This window comes from Micropterus dolomieu, linkage group LG03, assembly GCF_021292245.1.
Source record: "Micropterus dolomieu isolate WLL.071019.BEF.003 ecotype Adirondacks linkage group LG03, ASM2129224v1, whole genome shotgun sequence".
Classification (NCBI taxonomy): domain Eukaryota; kingdom Metazoa; phylum Chordata; class Actinopteri; order Centrarchiformes; family Centrarchidae; genus Micropterus; species Micropterus dolomieu.
This window is the reverse complement of record NC_060152.1, coordinates 26,544,823-26,568,222: the sequence shown is the minus strand read 5'-3', so window position 1 is coordinate 26,568,222 and position 23,400 is coordinate 26,544,823. Positions and strand designations below refer to the sequence as shown.

At 40.4% G+C, this 23,400-nt stretch overlaps 1 protein-coding gene across 1 annotated transcript in view; it reads left to right on the top strand.

The window, feature by feature from the left end:
* The window catches only part of LOC123968598 (polypeptide N-acetylgalactosaminyltransferase 9), a 52,519-nt gene extending 34,310 nt beyond the window's left edge, over positions 1-18,209 (top strand). The window contains exons 3-7 of the mRNA XM_046045462.1: positions 5,191-5,376; positions 7,221-7,358; positions 9,242-9,337; positions 16,969-17,136; positions 17,309-18,209. Of these exons, the coding sequence (XP_045901418.1) occupies positions 5,191-5,376; positions 7,221-7,358; positions 9,242-9,337; positions 16,969-17,136; positions 17,309-17,455 (735 nt within the window). The 3' untranslated portion in view covers positions 17,456-18,209. The remainder of the gene's footprint in view (positions 1-5,190; positions 5,377-7,220; positions 7,359-9,241; positions 9,338-16,968; positions 17,137-17,308) is intronic.
* The last annotated feature ends 5,191 nt before the right edge of the window (positions 18,210-23,400 follow it).

The window sequence follows — 23,400 nt, the reverse complement described above, 5'->3', positions numbered from 1 at the left end:
GATATTTAATGTTACTTAATATAAATGTAGCTAACATTGCATAGCATTATTACAATATTACTGCATTATTACTGACCTCTGCTGTTGCTATTTTCATTTCTGATACTGCTGTTATTAGTATATATTCAGATGGGGGTTGAACTATGCACTTTACAATGCTCCAAACATCGTTCACTCCACCTTAATATATCTGTTCCTTTTTTATGTCTTGTCTAGTGTAATTACATGTTTGTGTCTTGTCCTGTAAGTTGATTATTGTAATCTTGCATTGAACACCTTGGGCCTTGAGAAACAGTATTTCGTTCATTTGTGTACTCAATATGTGGATGAATGAGAACAAACCTAACTAGCAGCAAAAAACGTCCTGCTCAGCTTCCAGACCGCAGTCTGAAGAGGAGATGTTAGCTTGGGCTAACTGCCTTGACTTTCCCAGTAGCAGGATCGCGCCAGATAGACTTTAATTAACTGACACACTGTGATCTACACTGTACATTTACAGCCAGACTGAAACGGTGTGCTCATATTTTCCCTCTGCTCCGCTCATTTTCACCGTCACCTCCTGCCGCCTGTCATGTAGTTTTCGTTTAAAGAATGAGGAGAGGACGCGCTGCACAGTCTGGAAATCATTAACGTTATTTGCGCATTGATTTTATTGATCATGTGAAATTTTAGTAGCAGCAGTCACAAGTCACTTAACAGCTGTCTGTCTGCCGAACAGGGAGAACCACACGTCACCATTGTGTGCACTGCACAGACGGTCCAGGGCTGCACTTCTGCATTTCCTAGTTCCGCCTCTTTGGATCCGTCAACATTACCATTATAAATTAACCTCTAGATAATCGATTATTGACATTTGTGAATTGATTCATAATCGTCCAAGTCCGCATCGCGATGCATCTAAAAATCTAATATTTTCCACACCCCTAGTGTCTTCCCACAAATCTAAAAAGTAGCAAACAACTGTGAATTCACGTTTGTGTGTTAATAACAAAACCAGCAAGAGCAACATTTTCAAAATAAATTTGAATCATCTTCAGAGCCTTTTCATTTCTTCAGTTGATTTAAGATCACTTGTCACAGGCGAACTACACAGAAGGAGAATGATTAGAAGGCCCACACCTGAGGTCGTTATTTGTTGCTATAAGTTCAAGGCCCTGTTCTGGCCTGACTAGACTACTGGAGGAAAGCTCCAAAGTTTGAATAAACCACTCCAAATATGATTATTGTGAACATGCCACAAACCACAAGAAGCTGTATTTACCTCCATGGCGTTAAATAAACATGGTCAGCTCAACACAGGCTTCACCCATGCTCCGGACTTAATTGAGAAAGTAGTTTTGCAGCAGTATTCTCCTTTCAAACCATGCAGGGGGCATCGTTTTGGGTTCAGAGAGAAGTTAATGGATCAGAACATCTGTTACCCATTGTGGCGATCATCATTAAGAGACTGTGGGTGGTAGAGGCTCTGCAGTTTATACGGTTGGAAGGACATTACCATATGCTATGGCATTCTGATGACGTTGCGCGAGTGTGTAACTCCTGGGCCACTTTCCCACAGCACGGCATAGATTTGCAGATTTGTAAATCAATGCAGGGTGTTATTTCACAGAGAATTCTAAAATTCAAATTGTTTGCTGCCCTCTAAGAAATGACAGTTTTGCTACAATCTGACTGCCTGCCTCTATTTTCTTAGCTGAGTATGTCGGACGAGTGTCACAACATCCCTGCGCCTACAATCAATCAATGTTGGCAGATGACAAATATTTGCTATATTTACCTGGCTTTATATATCATTCCTTATGCCATACACGCAGTTTTCACAGCACCAGGGTTTTCTGGCTGTCAACTCTCCGAGGACTTTTGCATTTATGGGCCATAGGCTCACAGAGCCACTTATCATACTCTTTCTCTCACTTCAGCAGAAAATAAAGAACAATAACACCTAATTGCAGCATGCAGCACATGTGTGTCATGTTAAAAGCTAAAAGAAATGTTTAACAGCACATTTTTTGTGTGTCCATGAATACGTCTTATATGTTAAGCAGTAAGCTGCATCAGAAAGCAGATGGCTTGTTACAGAAAGTGCAGTTATGAACACAGTGCAACTGACACATTAATGAAAATGCATGTTTGACCTTTGTCCCTGTATTTAAATTTGCTCTCAAGTGGCAAGATATGAATATGTTCACAGTGTGTAATTTCCTCCTTAAACTCCTGGGCGTCAGCTGCAGAGCTGCAGTGATAAGTGGTTAAAATGTCAGGTTTATTCACTTGACTACTATTTAATGCACGATTTCATATTGTCACAATGTTTAAATAACAAATAGAGTGAATTTTTTTTTTTTTTTATTTAAAATCAAATTTGAACTGAGATAGTCTAAGACAGGGGTGTCAAACTCATTTTCCCCAAGGGCCAAATAAGCATCACGGTTACCCTCAAAGGGCCAGTTGCAACTGTAAGACTATAAATGTAACTACTCCTTAACATATTGTTAAATAACTGCCTCTTTATTTGATTATGTATTCAAGTTAAGGACATTTATCAGATGTAAAAAAATATAGCCTTAGTAAGAAAGTTTTTATAGTAAATATTTATATGTTATGATAAGATAAATAAATGAATTTATCAGATTTAAAAACCCTCATTACTCCATCAATCAATGATCAAACATTTCAAGTAAATAAAGAGAAATATCAAACATAATCTTTTACAGTAACCTTTTTCATTTTTTCACAGTCCAGAGGTGCAGAACCATGGTAAAACAAATACAGTAATTGTGAGCTGCTAATAACATGAGGGACAGATGTGATAAAACAAATAGTCCAGCTGCACACAGCCTTGCAGAGGGCATACATCCAACTAATGAGAGATAGTTTGATTACCTGGAAAAATGCAGACGTATAGGCTACTGTAGCCTAGTTCACACAATTTTTAGCCCGATTTGCCGCTCGGCGACCGTCAGGCTGTGATCGGGAGTAAATCAGCGATTCAACGGCAGTCGGCAGTCGCTGTGTGAACTACTCAAAGACGCATCAAAACGGCTCCCCGACACATTTGTGCCACATCGCTGACGTCTGCCAGATATCTAGCATGCCAAATATCTGGAGGAGTCGGACGACTCGACATCCACATCCAGCCAATGAGAGCAGGCAGCTACTTTTCACCACAAAACATATTTTACTCCCCTCCAGCTCTCTCTGTAGCTCAGATGATCCCTGCTACCTGCGTATTCTAATCCATTCTTTCACCCAGATTCTTTGTCTTTGTAATTGCTTTCTTTATAATAACAAACAACAGCTGTTTTGTCTGTAGGTTCGCTCATTTCCCGTTTCACATGTCACGTGTGTTTTCTTGACAAAACGTGGTTTGGAGACCAGTGTCGGGTGATAAGAGTCGCTGTCAGCTCGTGTAGTGTGTGACCCCCTGTCACCGATCAGTCACGTAGTGTGAACGCCACAACGACTTCAAGATCCTGTCAGAAGACGGCAAGTTGTGTAGTGTGAATGGCACGGCCATCGGCCGACGTTAACAGTCGTGTAGTCCACACAAGCCTTAACTAACGTTGATCCTTCATCACTGATACTGCCTCATAACACAAAAGACATAGGCCTAGCTAGTTGTAGTCAAGACCGCCCAAACCGAGACCAAGTCAAGACCAAGACCAGAGTTTATCGAGACCAAGACAAGACCAAGACCAGTTCCCTGCATTGCATGGCACGCAATAAAATGTGGAACGAGATCACAGGTAGTTCTCAAAGTGATCTGAAAGATCCACTTTCCCATTAAAACACCCAAGTTTTACTTCCAATCAAAGTTAGGATGTTAACAAATCAGACAATGCAAAAACAATTTATTGATACTCCCATAGTTATGGTCTTGACTGGCCTTGAAATAAAATCCCGAGTCCTCAATGTCCGAGACAAGACCAAGACCATCAATAAGTGGTCTTAAGACCAAGACCGGTCTCGAGTACTACAACACTAGGCCTAGCCTACCGGGTTTTCTCCTTGAAGCACAATCATGTATTCACTTTCCCACCATTCATGAAATTGCCTTCCTTCTGCATCAATTTTTCTGGTCTTGGACATTTAGGGATTGTTTGTATACATTTCTCATCTCCACTTGTCGGACAATTACCGTAGTGGGTGTGGAAACATCGCAATCTAGTGGCGGGATGCCGTCACTTCTCGGGTCACAAAATCGACATGCATTGTGGGAGATGTAGTTTATGGCAGCATAGACTTTTATTTTATTTTATTTTTTTTGAATCTTTAAAGATTTCGTGGGCCACATAATATGACGTGGCGGACCGGATTCGGCCCGCGGGCCTTGAGTTTGACACATGTGCTCTAAGACATGAATTTCTCTAACCGCCACATAATGCAAATGTGACAGAAACGGTCAGAAGAGAAGGGAATAATGCTATAAATAGGGCTCTAAAAGTTTTATGCAGTAAATTGTTTTGGTAGTTTTATCCATCCTTCCCATTGGTAATAATTACATTATACTCACTGAGTAGATTGCTAAAACCTGGAAATGTGGTGAGATTACTAAAAGAAAGGTCAGATGGGACAAGGGACACAAGCAGCAAGACAGTCAGACAGGTTTAAAATAAACTCCCATTAACCATTGCAAACATCCATCACTGTTTACAGACCAACCCCCGGAAATCAACAATGACCTTCAGTACTTGCTGTCTTTCTGTGCAAAAATTATTACAGATTTTATAGCTAAACCTACTTTCAGGTGTATCTTGAAATACAGTGTTTAAAATAGTCTGGCTAAACTGCTGGCTTGTTTACAATTTAGCATATTTTCTGACAGCTCTTTCTTGTCCGGGCTGACTTTGTTGTAGCACTGTTGCTGTGTTCCAAAATCTGAGGGCCTTGGGATTCTCGATTTTGGGTCAGAAAACTTGAGTAAAAGTGAATTCCTGAGTGCAAGAATATTTATTTTTTGAGTTTGTGATGTATTACAGTTTTATTAAAGTCATCAGATTTGTGACTTTAGTCTAATTTGAGCCCACTCTTCTGGTAAGCAATAGCTGTGAAATACTTTAATTCCCACTGATCGCAGATAGTGGAAATTAAGGATCCAGCTTTTGTTTATGTGCATTTAAAAAATAGCTTAGTACAGACTGTGTAAATCCACTTTACTCCCAACATGTACTCTTTCCTGGTGCTGTCTAGGTGTGGCAGTGTGGAGGGAGTATGGAAGTCCTGCCATGTGCCAGAGTGGCTCACATCGAGCGCACAAAGAAGCCCTACAACAATGACATAGATTACTACGCTAAGCGCAATGCCCTGCGAGCCGCTGAGGTGTGGATGGATGAATACAAATCCCACGTCTACATGGCCTGGAACATTCCCATGAACGTAAGTTTTTCTCCGTCTTAAATCACTCCCTCCCTCAATCCCTGAGCTCTCTTTGCCCCCTCTCTTCCCCTCTCACTTGTTCATTCAGACATGCAGCCCGGGTCTCCGGAGACACCAGTCAATAGAAATTCAAAATTCAGATTTCATCCCACTTGACCTTCTCGCTGGCAGTAGAGGAAAGGCAAAGCAAGGAAGCAGTGGAGTTTCACTCCAGACAGATGAGAGAGGTGCACCAAGTGAGTGAGAGGAGCCTTTTGTCTAATCAGTCTATTTTTGTACACATCAGTTTAGCTTAATTGCTTTCAAGGGTCTTCTGAGATGGGCTGCAAAATAATAAACAGCTACTTTCATTAGTAAATAGTTAAATATTGACTCCTAATTGCCTCTTCAGCCATGCAGAATGAGATGATTGTCAGGGAAGAACTGTGAATGCTGCCCAAAACAACACTGCTGTTCATAACAAAATAATAACCGGCTGTGTAGCAGTCACATACAGGTCTGATATGCTGCTGATACCTGCGTGTCGTCTAGAAATTTGGCACAAACATCATTGCATGAGAGCTCACTAAGTCAAGTTAGGAAGTGCCAACTGGGGAAATATTGTAACTGTTGTGTGTGTGCAGCATGTTGTGGATGGGGGGTGGCAATTTTGACAAACTAGCCAATCAGGCCACATCCCTTCTCCAGTGTAATTACAAACACAGTGGTGTGGCACGTTATTACCCCAGCTGTCCTGTGGCGCAGAGTTATTTTGTGTACAGTACAAAGACCTAACACTACGATTATTCCATCCAGCCCCCCACCCCATCCCTCCCACACACACAATCACAGATTCTTGTTATTGTCTGAGGTACCCACTGAGAGTACAATTACTTTGGTAGGGGAAGGCTTTATGATTCACCACAGTAGCCAGCCCCAAGTCCAAATACCAAACAACATCTCACTGAAATTGAATGCATTTGTTACACTTGCTTTATGGTACAAAAAAAGTGGACATTTCCAACTAGAATTCATTATTAACAGATGTCGAAAGCAAGTTCAGTTCAGTAGCTGGCTGTAGACTTGAGGACAGGGGAACAGAGAGGGGGAACTGATAAGGGGGATTTGCCTAGAAACACTGCCTGGTAATAAGGCAACTTGTGTGTGTTTGGATAAGACACATGCCTTTGGTGTGAGAGACCCAGGTTCAGTTATCACTGTGACACATCAACCATTGTGTCTCTGAGCAAGACATTTAACCCCTAGCTGCTCCAGAGGCGTGCAACCTCTAACGTATATAGAAATTGTAAGTTAAGCTAAATGTGTAATGTGTGTGTGTGTGTGTACCTTTACATCAATGTCTATGTGTCAGTGTCATTGACCTTTCATATACATGTAGTGTATATTTTACATGGTTAAACAGAATGCGTGTTTATTTACATTTTCATGCACATTTAAGCAGTGCACTGTAAATGCATATACTGGAATGGGCTTTGTGTGTGTGTGTGTGTGTGTGTGCGCACATCAGGATTAGGTCTCTGTGCCGGGCAGTGCAGCTATTAGGCATTCCCCTAATCAATCTGGGTAGCCACCTCCATAATGCAGGCACGGCCGTGAGGGCTCATAATTAAGCAGCTGATTAGAATTTGCTCAGCACAGATCATGTCTAATGAAAGAACAATGAAGGTCCCACATGACAGGCACATCTATCCATCTCTAAACTAAATGCCTGGTGCGTCCTCTCAGCACCTCAGCACTCTTGCGTCTTCCTTATCTCCAGCAGCTAGTACTCTCTCTTGGTTCGTAAGTAAAGTGCCCGCTGGCTGAGAGTTTTTTCGTCTTTATTTTGTATCATTTGTTGACAGAACCCGGGGGTTGATTTCGGGGATGTCTCGGAGCGCTTGGCCTTAAGGAAGAGGCTGCAATGTCGGAGTTTCCACTGGTACCTTGAGCACGTCTACCCAGAGATGCGGATCTACAACAACACCATCACATACGGCGAGGTGAGAAAGATACTTGCTACAAGGATTATAGAAATACTCAATACGCATGTTTCCATATCATCATCTGTAATTCTATTACAGAGCTGTGGTTTAAAGAGGATGCAGAGAGCTAATTTGATCCCACGGATGATAAATAGAGAAAATGAGTTGGTGAGAAGTTATTAATTTGTGAACTGTACATTATCAGGATCTTTTCTGTGAAATTATTATTTGAGAAACGTTTGGAGTTTGGACAAAACCCTTTGCAGTGGTCAAACACAAACTGATATGTACAGAGAAAGAGTCAAGCATCTTCACAGTGACAGACTCATAACATCCACAATTACACGTTAAAGCAAAAAGAAATATGCATTCACTGTAGCCCGTCTAAGGTAAAGGTATCTTATTGCTATAGCAAAGCAGCATCACCGCACAGGATTAAATGCAATTTCCTCAGAATGAGTTTTAATTAAACACTTATTAGTTTTCCATTCCAACTTGATTGTTTTGGGCTTGGCAACGCACTCAGCACATTGGGGGAAGAAAACAGGATTATGACAGGTTGAAGAAATGAACACACTCTAGAGTCAGACACTATTTGGAGGATTGCTGAAATGCACCATTTTTCGCCATATCAATTTCTGCAATGGAAAATAAATGTGAGTGCAATGTCAGAATACATCAGAATTAACCTCTAGATTCATCAAAGTTGTGAGAATTTACTCCCCCCTTTGTTTCCCCTGCTGCCTGTTTTGGCTCTGACACCCAGCTAATGGATTTCTTTAGAGCGGCAGCCACTTAAGTGGCACTATTTCAGATCTGTCGACAAGCTGGGAAACAGTTACCTTGTGTTGCCACACAGCCACTGCAGCTGAAGTAAGTCTCATCTGTCACTGAGCATCAGCACCGAGCTCGGCCATGCTGACCAGACCAGCAGAGTGGAACCTTCCCTGACAACAGCACATGATAGATATGTCACAACCTGGAAATGAAGCCGTACGCATTCAAATCGGCCAGAACCAAAGCTCATGCTCAATGCACACCACCATCTGGAGGAGAGGGAGAGGGAACTGGGACTGTTCACTGCGTGATGATATCCTATCATGGCCAGGTCGTCACTTTGAGATGACAGAAGACTCTGCTGTGTGAACAAGCCACAATGGATCTGGTAGACAGGTGTCAGTGTGACATGCAAGTAGGAATTGATTTGCTTTCAAATTAACTTTTGTGGCAAATGTAACCATGCCAGCAAGTTCTTTTTGAGCAGTTATAACAAAGTCGTTGTTATCTTCAACACCATGTTAAAATTTCAGCTAAATTTCAGGATGTTTAAATGTGTTTAAAATTTTAAATGTGTCTTTGGTAATAACCCATGTCATGCTAAGAAAATAGCTTTTTTGTGTGTTAGCCACTCTTTTCTTAACTCATGCAACAATGAAACACTGGGAAATATGCTTAGGCTACTTGCTTTATTGCCATCACTCTCATGTTTGTACGCTAAAGTGAAAGCTCTAGCCAGAACGCAGTTAGCTTCGCTTAACAAAAGACTGAAAAACAGAGGGAAACAGCTAGCCTTGCTCAATCTAAAGGTAACAAAATCTTCCAGCACCTCTAAAGCTCACTGCTAATATTTAATATCTTGTTTGTTTAATTCACACAAAAGTCAAAGTGAAGTCATTTCTTGAAATTAGATAAACAGCAGGACAACCAAGCATATTTCCCAAAATGTAGAACTGTTCCTGTAAAATGCTTCATAGAAAACAACCCTTAATCCTGATGGCCATCTAGGTGGCATCTACCATACTAGAACCTTCTCTCTTGTCTCTTACTGACTCCAACCATATTCCCTTCTTTAAAAATTCAAACATTCATTTAGTACCAGTTACTCCTGTGTTGTCTTTCAGGTGAGGAACAGCAAAGCTAGCGGCTACTGCCTGGACCAGGGCTCTGAGGACGACGATAAAGCCATCCTCTACCCTTGCCACGGCATGTCCTCCCAGGTCAGACCAGCCTCGTGAATAGTTTGTGTGTCCATGTCCACTGCTGTGCTCATGAAGCATCCTTGTTCATCAGGCAATCAGTCAATAATGCAATGCAAGTAAGCTGTCAGTCAGTAGGTGTATTGTGTTGATTCTTCCCAAATAACATTACTGTGTGTCCTTGGGCAAGATACTGAACCCAAATTGCTCCCGACGTCGGTTCCATCAGTGTGTGAATGTTAATTTGTGTTTCTGATGAGTAGTTGGCACCTTAGCAATCAGTGTATGAATGTGTGTGAATGGGTGGCTATAGATTCTTAGATTTATGAATGAAAATATTCTGCATTTTAAAACAAGATTGATGTGATTCCAACCCGACAGAAGTTAAATCAAATTTTATTTAATAAATGGTGGTAGCAACAGCACTATGCAGAGAACTGTTTGCCTGACTGCTTCCCATTTAACAAAAATATAGACCCCACACACATCTCAGCCAAGGCTTTTAAGTGAACAGCTACTGAGGGCAGATTATAATATGATACCCCAAATCACCAGTGAAGTAGTTAAAATAAATTGTCAGTGCAGTGAATAATAAGTCTTCATTTGGAAGATACATAAACGGACTGTATGGATTTAATCATGATGCACATTCTACTTCTGTATACTACCAAAGATGTACATCAGGAATCTCATGGATAAAGAAGTATCTGAGTCTACTGTCAGTTTTAAAGGTCCCACGCACCTACAAGGTGTTCTCATTCATGGAGGTCACCAAATTCCATATATGTAAAATGACCATAAGAGTAAGTGGAAATTTAACAAACATAAAACAGGACATTCAGATATAACAAAGACGTAATTTAGAGGAGACACGTCACTTTAAGAATCCTCAATACAACTCTATAGGGAAAGCCTGTAACGCCAAAGATGTCGGTGGTCCCGTCCCTCCTGCTCGAAAGCCAATTGTCTTCTTTTAACAGCCGAGGCGGGAGACATATTTCAGCCAATCGTGTGGTTCCACTGACGTAAGGGGTCTACTGCACATTCATTCAGACAGGAGCTTGGTCCAAAATAGTTGCCAAGAGGGCTGCTGAGTGGCATGACTTGCCTATAATGACTAAATGATAATAATTACGCATGGTCTCAACACATCTCTACTTGATACATCCACTAAACCTGTGTGGCTGTACGCTGTGTTTAGGACATCTAATAAATGTAATCATCTTGAAAAATAAATGTTTGGGTCCAGGTTTAAAAAGACTGTTCTGAAATATCTGAAAATAAATGCAAACTACTAATCTACTATTGAAGATTGATAATCTTCTACAATAGTCTAGAATAAGCTAAAAGCTAATAAGCTAATTAGTTAAGAGGTCTCACCATTTGTTTAAAGGTTCAGTGTGTATGATTTAGCGGCATCTAGTGGTGAGGGTTGCGGATTGCAACCAGCGACCCCCGGCGGATTCATGTGCTCCTCGGATGGTCCCATTTCCTGAGTTGTGAAGTCGTTCATCCGGCTTCAGGGCTCCAGTGTGTTCATGTGCTCTTAAGTCGGAATGTGGAATCAACATGGACGCTGCTACAAAGATGTGTTGGATTAGTATTGCCAGAGTGTATAAACAAAACACAGACATCTAGTTCACTGTACATGGACAGCAAACTAACCGTTTTAACCATATTACAAATTACATGTAATACTTCTTCTTCTTCGTACGTATTCAACAAAGTGATAAAACACAGTCGGTTTGTCGGCTACTGTAGAAACATGGCAGAGCAAAATGGCGACATCTATGTAAGAGGACCCACTGTGTATGTAGATAGAAATGGTTCATTCTAAGCTAATAAAAACATAACGATTCATTATGTAAGGTCTTTATACACCACTGAAAACATAGTTATGGATATTATATTGCATTTCTGTCAATAGATCACTACCCCCTTGAGGGATGGGTTAAATGCAGAGAATGTATTTCGCAACATGTATGTGTATGTGACAATAAAGTATCTTCTTCTTCTTACATCCTCCTAAATATTACGCACTGAACCTTTAATCAATAATATTACCGTTAACCTTCAGAAACCCTAGATCTGAATGCTCGTCTTGCAGCCCTGGGGATTGTTCTTAATGCTAAAAAGTTAAATAGACAAAATAAGACTTACACTACAGTTGATATATTCAGAACCTAATGTACAGATTCACTCTTATTCAACCATACAGTCTTATCTTCTTCATCTTCCCGAATATCTCACCCGCAGAAGTCATTTAACGTCATTTACAGGGCGTCTTAACTCTTTTTCTCATCGAGTTAAAATGACATCTTCTTTAAAGTCAGACAAAGCATGTTTAAAATAAACTTTGATTAAGTTTCTACATTACATATATATTTAGACTGTATATACTCTATAAATTCATTTAAATAAGTAGCAGGAAGAACAATCTGTTTTGTCCTTTTGAAAAGACTAAATCTGAAAGACACATTGGCTTGAGAATTCCCATAAATGAGCTAATCTAGTCACGGATGTATTGCTTTAAAACACAGAGAATGTAAATCCCAAATTCCACAGTATATTTTGCAGTTTAGATCTTACTGGAGATGTATGTGTTTTTTCCTTAACAGTAGAGAAGTGCAGAATATAATGGCATTGGAAGTTTGGTATTATAATAAACCAACTATTCACACTGCTTCATGATTAGGCAAATCATGTTTTCACTAGCTTAAGATGATGTCAGGATCTATGGTGTATTTGGAAATTGATCATCAGTCAGTTGAGGCAAAAGGTCCAAGGTAGTACAGAGTGAGCAACGCATCACCAACAGCTCTATTTGCTCAGTAGGAAACACTGGAAAACTGGGCCACTCCCAGGTGTAGTTATTTGAATATGCAGTTGAATGCTTCTGAAAACAACAAGATGTGTGCTCAGCATAATAATTTGTTTGAATACATACCAGGACAAATGGCACTGTGGGTGGGAGGCTGTTGTCTTTTTTTTTGTTTGTTTGGTTTTTTTTGCTTATTTTCCTGTTGTGCTGTGAAACAAAAGATAATCCTGAAGACAAACCATGTGAATGCTATTCATGCATCATTTCCCCCACCTTTCCTAACCACTTCTCCTGCTGTTGGTGAGCGGCATGTTCATTATCTGCCATATGAGAGAGTATTATAAGGAGGCCAGCAGCTCACCAGCCTCTCCTCTTTTCCTCTGCAGGGAGAAGTCAGTGGGGTCCAGTAATGTAAAGCTTCACTGACTCTTTTAATCCTGATCCCTGGGGGGGAAAAAACAAATGGAGATGAATTTTGTGTCTTTGTATCATTAGATTACAGTGATGACCGACATTACTGTGAGTGGGCCAAATTTAATTTTGTGGGACACTGTGATTTTGCATTTCTTTTTACCATTGCTCCTTTTACTTATGAAAAAGATATTGGCCGGAATAAATCTTTATTGTGCTTCTGATGAATGAGTCTCTCTCCTGGCTCTCCCAGTGGAAATCTAAATCATGGATAATGTCTCACCTTTGTCCAATAGTGCAATGCATTGAAAGCATAGTGGAGGAGCTACAAGCCCGCATTATTGCACTATTCACATATACACACACAGACACACACGAAGCAGTAGCCTTTCAAAACATGAAATGGCAATATTGCTAAAAAAAATTGTTTGAAAGGAGGCTATGACAGGAGTAATAAGCCACAGTAATCAAGCATTTCCTGAATAAACAGGCTGTATATGAAAAGTCCACAGGTGTATGGGATTATTTTGTTGTCATTAAAGGTAAACGCAGTAGATTTCTGTTCGCACTGCACTCTGGCACTGCACAGAATCAACCATGTTAATTTATTGATCAATGCACGGTGCTTTAACCACATTAAATGGGTGTTTAATTCAAGCAGTTTATTTACATTTGAAGCCTTATTCTATTATTGCTGTGCATTTGCATCATGTTTAATTTATTGTTGTTGGCCAAATATTTCTCAGACAGCTATCCTCAGTGCAATATCTGCCAACAACAGTCGGAGTGCTGCTTGCACTGGTCATTTCACCAATAAAAAACACAGGTCATGGGTTTCCTTCCACAAGGAATTGCAGCTATCTGTAGTGCACTTGGGTGCTGATGGACACACTCTGCAGCACTTATGCTCTGAGGCCTCTTAAGCCATTTCCGTGCTGGACCATAGTCCCATATAGAGAGGACATGTGCTAGGTCCAGTGCTGAGGCCCCAAGCCAAGCCTTTCTTAAGAAATTTGCCATAATCTGTGGAATTTGTGTGGAACGTACTCACTTCCTGGTGGAGCAAGGTACAGGAAAGGTAGAAATGCGGAAACCCAATACAATGTACAAACACACCATCTTATATTTACATTGTCACCGTGTTGCGCCATTAATGAGCTAATTAAGAAACTTGGGATTAGCTTGACCTCCAAAATACGGCTGCAAAACTTTCACGATGGCAGGAAGGCAATGGAGCGTCTAATGTTGCTGCATGAGGCACAGGTTAATTGGCTTGGCAGAATCATTTCCTTGTGTTAATTATTTGTTATGGTCCCATTTTAAATGTATTAGCGTATAAAAGGCTGCCTGACTGCTCTGTAAACAGGTATTAGTGAGGATTATATGGGGTTTTCCTTGTGCCCAGTCATAGTTTACACCGTGGATAAATCTGCTTAGAGCATTATAACCTCGAAAGACCCAAGACAGCAACACAGAAACTGCTTGTAATAACGACCTTTAGAGAAAAATTGTTCACAGTTTTTTGTGTTTCACATTAGAGAGTTTGAAATATGTCTATGTAAATGTCTGACATTGCTTAGTCCAAAGAATTATCCATATCAGCATCCTTATGAACAGCCCAACAGGCTCAAGTGAACCTTGAGTGACACACAAAGTAGTGCTTTATTGTTTTCCTGTTTGTACTGAGTGGCTCTTTAGGGCAGAACATTGGATTAAAACCCACCTGCATTCTGTCGCAAGGAGCAACACCCACACAGGACACTTACTGCAGCTCTAGTTTCTCTGTCCTTGCTCCAAATATTCTGGGGCAAGGTTGTATCAGTTTGGAGAGATTTTTACATGCTAAAATTGATTGACAAAAGTACTATCAAGGACAGGGACTATCAGTTTATAACCACATAACAGGTTTTCATACCATTACATTTAAAGCTTCAACAGATATCCTTTACAGGTTTGTAGAGATAGTACTCACAAGACCTGCTTTTACAATGGAGTCAACGTATTTTCTCTTTTTCTTAGCCCAAATCTCCAAAGCCCAAGCTTTTTTGAAAAAGATTGCATTGTGAGAGGAAAGGATATAGAATTTTTTTGCATCAATAAAGGACTGTTCAGCTTTTCAGCAGCCTTGGTTCAGAGGCATTCTTTTCAGTGAATAACATAGCTAGCTACTCTGCTTTAATAGAAAACTGTGTGTGTGTGCGTGTGTGTGTGTGTGTGTGTGTGAGACTCAGCACAGACATGTATGTGTGTTACCCTCAAAGCAGGGCTGCTGCCGTACTAAAGATCTCCCCCCATCTTTGGCATCTCATTTTTCAGAGAGGATCACTCCCATAAATAATAAATGCTATCTCTACTGTATCCTTACGTAATAGATACTTATCGTCACAGAGCCTTTCATGTGCAGGATTAAACAGTGAGGGATCAAGTTTTGGTGTGGGGAAATATTGCAGCATTAATAAGCTGTACACTGTGGTTTTCATGCAATGCTATACACTGAAATATTCTACAAAATGTCATGTAATAAGGAACAAGGTTATTATAGTTTTGGATTTTTAATCCAAATTTTTTATTAAGTTTTTATTTTTATTTTGTTTTGACTTTTGGTTCTCTCTTTCAGTTTAGTTTTAGATTTGGTTTAGTTTTTATTTTTTTGAAAACGCTTAGTTTTAGTTTAGTTTTTATTAGTGTCAGTGTTAGTTGTAGTCTTTGTCGCTGCATGATGCCAAGTTCAGTTCAGTCTAGTTTAATTTTTTCACAAAACATTAAAATACAAGTACAATCATTAGGAATAATGTAGATTTGTGAAAGAGGACACCTTTTTTAAGCCATCTGAAGCTTGCACGTATGGGCCCAAACACTAAGCAAATATTTGAAGTACTAACACGTTGTCTAAATAAATACTACAAATAAATGAAGCACATGCTACATCTACAGTATCATTTCTTACCTACATACAGAAAATCCTAAGAGCCAACTAACCTAATCCTGCTACCCAGCGGTCCCAAGAAATCATTACATCAGTCTCTAGCTCTATCATTCTTGGTTAAAGAGGTGAAATACAATAAATGGAGGTAAAATACAATTGATGAACAGCAAAGAAACTGGAAGATAGTCACAAACAACATGTCCCTAGCACCCTGAAGGCAAGTATGACTGGAAGCAGTTCAAATCTAAACCTTTATTAATAAAAAACAAAAGAAAAAAATAGGTATTAAACAATGGGAAGCACAAAAAGACAGGTTGGCTGAGATATCAGTGAGCCCATAAAACACACACTAGCTGACATGAACTAAATATAATGACCAGCAGACACGTTAACCCAGCGCAAGGGGAGCTCACAATCAATCGGCAAGTTTATCCCACACGCAGGATGCTAAGCCAGACCATCCGAACGGAACAGAACAAAACAAGGAAAAGAAAACCACCAAGACAGTGACTCACTACCTGCAACCCATCCATCTATTTATCGTAAACTGCCTATCCTGCGTACAGGGTCGTGGGGGGCTGGAACCAATCCCAACTGACATCGGGCAAAAGGCGGGATACACCCTGGACAGGTCGCCAGTGTGTTTTTTTCCACACCTGTAATGGAAAAATACTAATTTTGATAAAATGACATCTTAGAAATTAATTTTGTTATTCCACACACAAATGAATGGGGCAGCCGCTAAACAATTGAGAGAAAAACATCAGCTAAACCTGCTGAGGTTAAATAGCTTAGCAGATTCTCAGAATCTTAACTTTTGATGCAAGTGGAATTTGCAATGTACCATGTGATGTGCTGCAGTTAAGAAACTTTTAAATAACACATTTAAATGTATTAAATTGTAAATTAACATATTACATTGATATCAATATAAATACTTAGAGTAGATGCACTTGACACTTGGCAAACAAAACTTTAATTTCACATAAGATATGGACTGTAAATAATGGAAATAAAGTCTCTGATCTTGAACAAATTGTTGAACTGGCTAAGGAAGCTGAAGGAACACATTTTGATGGTAGAAGCATTTCCCCCTGACTTTCGGCGATGCTTATGCAAAGGCAGAATGCAGTATCTGCATTTTCCATGTATTATGTAGATAAACTTTTTTGCGTAAAATAATCCCCTTAAAAAGGCATAAAATTAAAGCATTACATCCTTTCTATCTGTAACGCAGTCTGCATAACGGCCTAAAAACTTCAGGCTCTTTTTGTTCCCAACTTCACTTCTTGTGTAGTTACTGCTATATGTCTTTGTAGGACAGAACAGATAAACAGCATCACTGCAAAAAACATTCAAATCATTTACAGCTTGTGCTTTCCACGGATGTTGAGGTGCTCTCTAAAAACTTGAGTGTTTGTTTTTTGAAGCTATGATTGCTGCTACAGTACTTGAGTCCAGTAGTGTGACATATTGGTTATCTCTGTGTTGCAGCTCGCCCGCTACTCCACCGAGGGTCTTCTCCAGCTAGGACCCCTGGGGTCGACCACCTTCCTGCCTGACACAAAATGCCTCGTTGATGATGGCAGAGGACGTACGCCCAGACTGAAAAAATGTGATGCTGTTTCAAGGATTTCCCAGAGGCTTTGGGACTTTACACAGGTAAAAATATCACATGTGCAACACTTCCAGCACACCAAATGTAATGAAATAATAAGTGATACACATGTTACTGAATTCCTAATAACGACATTAGAATATAGGAGTTATTCTGCTCTTGTTTCTTAAGGTTATTCGGCAAATTGTGTCATATTTTCATGTGGTTTTGTTGCAGAATGGTCCAATCATCAGCAGGGACACTGGCCGATGCTTGGAGGTAGAAATGTCCAAAGATGCCAACTTTGGCCTTCGCCTGGTGGTCCAGAGATGCTCTGGTCAGAAGTGGATGATACGAAACTGGATTAAGCATCCCAGGCACTGAAGCCAGAGAACAACCTCTGAGACAGTTTGGGCAGTGTTTCAAGTAGCGGTTGGATCTCAAACTGTGGACAGTTCAGAGAGGAGCAGGGACTGATGGTGCTAGTGTGTGGTATTTCACACTACAGACTGCACTGCACACTGAGCTTCCCTCAGGCCACAGAGCTTTCCAACACGGAGTCTTAAAGAAGAATATGATCAATTCATGTGTTCCACTGCGTGTTCACAGAGACCTTACGGCAAGCCGGACAGCTTGAAATGGCCCATATTTTTGACATTCAGCTACATGTATAGAACAAAGTAACAAGACACCTGAGTGCAGCCTCAGAAGGTGGTTCAGATTCATAGTAATTCTTTTGTTTCTACTGTAAAACTATCACATCTTTGGAGATGAAAAAGAGCATTTTTTTCTGAGTGCATCTGAGCAAATCAAAAGATATGTTTGCTGTCAGTTGCCATATCAAAGTGATTATTTTGGGCTGTGATTTGGAAAATTGTTTTGGACATATTGTGCTACCCGGTAAGACGTGTGATAGGCTTCAAAGGGGCTGGTCACCAAATCCATCATGTGATCAGGAGGCATTTCACCTGCACTCACAAAACTCTACAGTTCTTTGTTTCTTTGGACGGTATTGCTCACTGTGGACAGGAGCAATCATGTGCCTTTTTTTCTCATTTTTCTGCTTAATCTGACCAGGGAATGTCAGTCCCAGAAGCATGTACAAAATTATTTGAAAATTATAATATATTAAACAATGTATAAGACAGTCTAATGATAGTAATATATTGTAAAAAGTGAAAAATTGATATCGTCCACTGATAACAATTAGGATAATAAAAAAAGTTTTTTGATGACCCGCCTCCGTTTTTCTCTTCCCAAGAGTTTATGTCACCTTTGTCATCAATTCAGAAAATATAGTATCAACTTTTGCTCCCTTGGCTGGGTGTTACATAAGGACATTTTCTTTTGTACTGTTGTACCAGCACCAGTACATTTGCCTGTTTTGCCTACACTTACAACCACCTCAAGCCTCCATCAGGTTTCTGGCCCTGTGTACTGTGATCATTTCAGTCCACCCACTGGATAACAGGTTTTCAGAAAGCACTGAAAGCTTTCCAATTATTACACCCAGAAAGGAACTTAATTACTTGCTGAGTTTTTGTCATGTCCAACCAAAGGAAGGAAGAATGACTTGAGTGTCTTTGGACATAGTTTTTACTTAAATATCAAAACATGTTCAAGAGATACCCACAATTTTTATTTGTTGACATATATCATAATAAATATATTACACCAACATTGGCAGGTTCTTTACTGGTGTCCCTCCCCTGAAACCGCAATTACCTTTAATAAGGCACGGCAATCCTGTAAAAGCTTTGATTTCCTTGCATTGTTTAGAGGGTTTAATTATTATTATTAGACTTTATTGTCCACCGTAGTGAAAATTTATCTTTGTCTTCTCCAAAAAGATATGCAACAATGACACCAAAATTAAAATTACATAAAAAAAATACACACAGTTAAGAGTACGACACTGTACCACCATCAACATACATCAACAGAAAATGGAAAGCAGCGCAGCAGATGGAAACAAGTTAGGTTACAACTTACAAGAAACACATTTAAAAGTGCTTTCAATTTACACTTGGAAATACCTGTTTACAAAAACACAAGACAAGAAGTGTAAATATTAATTAGTAGTAAGTATTAAACAGTGTGTTTGTTTGCTTTAATGTAAGCTGCAAGTTTCTTTTCAACGGTCAACGTGAAAATCAATGTTCGGAAACACCAACAAGTATGCAAGTTAAGCAACCAAACAGGGTTACCTTGGGATAAAAATACTATTTAAGTATTAATAAAAGTTAAAATAAGAATAAAATGACAAAACTTGACTACTTTTCCCTTTAACACAGACATCATACACAGTGGATGTAAGCTAAAAAGTGCTGTCTATCCTGAAAGCACTGAACACATTTGTTGCGTTCACAAGAGGCTTCCTTGTGTGTCCAATCTATTTCTCCACTATCCTCCAGCCCAGATATACAGAGTATTTTAGGACGCAATGGAAAGTGAAAAGTCCTTTTTACTGGGGTTAGCCATGCTATCCAACCTGCATGTTCCAAAGGCCCAATTTAATTTGGTTTCCAGCTGGTTTACCCTGAGAGATTGCCTGCACTTGCCACCATGTCATGCTTCTTTGCCTCTAATCATTTCATATAAGCAATGCATCATCTGAGTGTCCTCTAAACGAAGACTGCTTTAGCCCTCCTAAGGTAATATCTTACTCTGGTCTGCGACAAGGTTTACAAACACACCGCCAGTGCAATGTCTCATGGCCCCCATGTCAGCAGATAGTCTGAACCGGGAAATTATTATTCTAGCAATATGGGTTTCCCCGGACTTAACACCTGCAGAATAATGTTACCCCACCTGATAGAATGAATGGATTCATTGAGCTACAGCTCTGTGCCATAAAGGCTTGCTTGCTGAGTCAATTTACAGCAGCTCTGAGGAAGTGTGGTGCACATGTCAGACAGCAGAGCCTGAGAGCTACGGTACTATATGGAGCTTATCATTAAGTGATTTGTGTGACCAAAGGACCAAATGTTCTCAGATAATTATTTGAATGTATGCTTAAAATTACTGTTGGACTTGGGGTAGTAGTGATACAAACACTCACCCTTTGTAGACTTAAAATGTAGTGCTTTGCCTGTTTACAGAAAAGCGTGAGTGACAGTTTCATAGTCAAAGAATCCATTTTGGGTGGATTATTATCATTTGAAGTTAGGTTATGGATTAAAGTTAGGGATTAAGGTTAGTGTGTCACATGTATAGTGTAAAAATTGCATGTGCACAGTGTGTTTATGTGTGTGTATGAGCCCTGCATGCGTGATAGTCAGACAATAGCCGCTGAGCCCTCTGCAGCAGGTGAAAGGGAAGGTTAGCCTGCTTTAAAGGTTTCATTTTCCCTGACTTTGGATGACAGAGTGACAGTGAGTGATGGGCTGGTGGAAGGCGGGAAGGTGGGTGTAAGGTGTGTGTGACAGGGAGCTTGAGGCGGGAAGTGGCGCCGAGGGTTGGATCGACAAGGACACCGCATCCGTCTCATGAGCACGGGGCTCTCGTTCTTTCTCATTGTGATACTGACAATAGTCTTTTTACTCCTGGGCTACAGCCAGGAGGGAGAGGTGACTTCATTATTCAGACAGCTGCGAGCTGGGGGGCTGGGGGGTGGAGGGATTTGTGGGTTTGCTTTCAATGGTGTCTCATAGAAGTGTAGCAAAAGGCAGCATTTCTATTGGGAGACCAAACTGATGCTAATTCCCTGGACCGGCCACGAACGGATCCTGTTTGCACATATATTCATATATTCATCTAGAGAGCCAGGAGTGCAATCTGTGTATTATTTATCTGCAGAGAAACTGACAGCAATTACTGCCCTGTTTGGAAAGCACAGCTATCTGGACAGATAGCCAGCTCAATAAGAGAAAAAGTAAAAAAGTTTTAATGAGGAAAGTTTGAGGGGCAAACACACACAAAACCTGTATAATTGTAGAGTAAGTGTACAATATACAAGATGCAAATGAAGATTCATCTTGTCAAAAATGTTATGCATAGGTGCAATGCAGATGTTATCTTTAATAAATATGTATGACTATATTTATCAAAATCACAAGTTTTTTCAATTCTTTAAAAAGAAAAACACAGCAGAAAATCCCCCCTGATTTTTTCCTCATAGAATCGAAACGACCTTTTGACTCCGTCTACTCAAATCTGTCAATGGGGATTATTAAAAAAACTCATATTTTCCTGTGGTCTGGATAACAGCCAGACTTTATGGGAACTGTGAGTGGGTCATTCCTGCACAGATTAATGTCATACAGTTTATGAGCACTTCTTGTGATAAAATGATAATTTCTCTATCCAATATTTCACCTCTTTAATAGTTCCTGTCCTAGATGACCGATGTTCACTCTGGCACTGGGCTGGCATAATAGGAAACATTTCTCCTTGTTATATTTTTGCCTGTTTCATAGTGTGCCATTTACAAAAACTGGGAATATACTGTAAAACAATACTACCACTACTACTAATAAACAATGATTATATTAGAGGTGCTCCGATCAGTATTTTTTGGGACGATCACTGATTGCTGAAAGCAGTATCGGACAATATCGATCACCGATCACTGGGTCTATTTGAAGACTTTTATTTGTCATGTAGCATTATACAGTATACTGTATATTTATTTAATAAGTCCTAAAAAGAATGTATTAAGTATTAAAATGAACAGATGATAAAGTATAATGAAATGACAACTGTTTATTTTATTGCTGGAAACATGGGCAACAAATTACACACCGTCTGTCTTAGAGTCTATAAACTATAGCAGCCTTTACTGTGAACATCTTATAGCTTAACAAATATAGCTTTACTGTGGAATAAACTACAAAAACAAAACAAACAGCATCTTTGTACATTTACTTTAACTGTAAAAACTGCAATAAAAAAGGCTGTAGCCAAAATATTTAGGAGATAAAGGAGCATAGAGACCAAACAGACCAGGTCAGCAACGTTTTCAAACAAACATCTTCTGGTTCGCCGTTTTAATCTGGGAGGTGGAAACGTAGCAAAAGGTATCTGTTTTATAACAAAAAGGGGGAGAGAGAGGCAGTCAGCTGACTGAGTGCATGGCGGTTCTCTTTGCATCAGGAAACTCACACTGAAAGATCAGTCTGTCAATCAAAACCTGACTCTTATCCAGTTCTATTCCACACTTTTTCGTTACATTTTTTATATCCTTTTTATTTAACTTAAGTTTTTAACTTAAGTTTTACGCGGGTTAAGGATTTTAGTCATCCGACATGGATTTTAAGCTAGATGACCGTAAAAACGCCATCAACGCTACTGATCACAACAAAGCTCTGGCGACTAACGTTATGCTAGCCGAGATAACTCTGGCCCATGAGGACTGCACACTCCTTAAGAAAGCGAACAAAAAATTGCTGACCTGATGGAAGACATCCGACGACTTTCAGAGGAACTCAAAGACAAAGATTCCCTGCTGACTGGCTTTATGGATGTGGCTTCAGTACAAGCCAAACAGATTGTTTCTCTTAGCGCAACCGCTAACATCCAGGACACCGTGTTTTGGGACACCTCTAGCCTTCCCAGGCTTTCATCCTGCTCGACTCCGAAGCATCAGTCAACCTGGGCTGAAGTGGTGGTCCGTGGCTGCAAGAGAGGCTCGGATGGGGCTGCCTCTCCTCCGCACATCGGCCTCTCCAACCGTTATGCAGCCTTGTCTAACGACACTCTGGTCCATCCAGCTGATGCACCTGCGGCTTCGAGTCTCCCTGATACAGATCTCTTTCGGCAGACAGTGCCGGCTGACACTGTTGCATCTCCTCCTCCGGCTACATCTCCTGCACTGGGCCGCCAGTCTGCCGCCGGGCCTGATCGGCGGCCGTCATCCCGGTCAAAAACCTCCGCTTCCCGACGTAGGATCCTGAAGGAGGCTGTGCTCAGACGCTCTGGAGGCCGTCTCTACCCTGCACCGTCGGGTAGCCCTTCTCTCAGGTCTGTTACTGCTACTCCAACACAACACTCGGCAGCTCACACACTCCATCCTCAGTCCGCACGCAGTGTTGAAGCAAATTCTGCTCAGTCTTGCTCTGGATCCCCACAACCAGCATCTCCTCGTCCTCTTTTCTCCCCAACCACACTAATAATTGGTGACTCCATAACCAGAAACCTCCGTTTCTTTAACGCTACCACTCACTGCTTCCCCGGTGCCACCACAGCTGACATTTTAAAAAAACTCCAGGACCTGATGCCGTCGCTCCCGTCCTCCATCACAAGAGTGATAGTCCATGTGGGAACAAATGACACAGCTCTTCAGCAGTCTGAGCTGACAAAATTAGATTTTAACCGTCTTCTTAACTTTT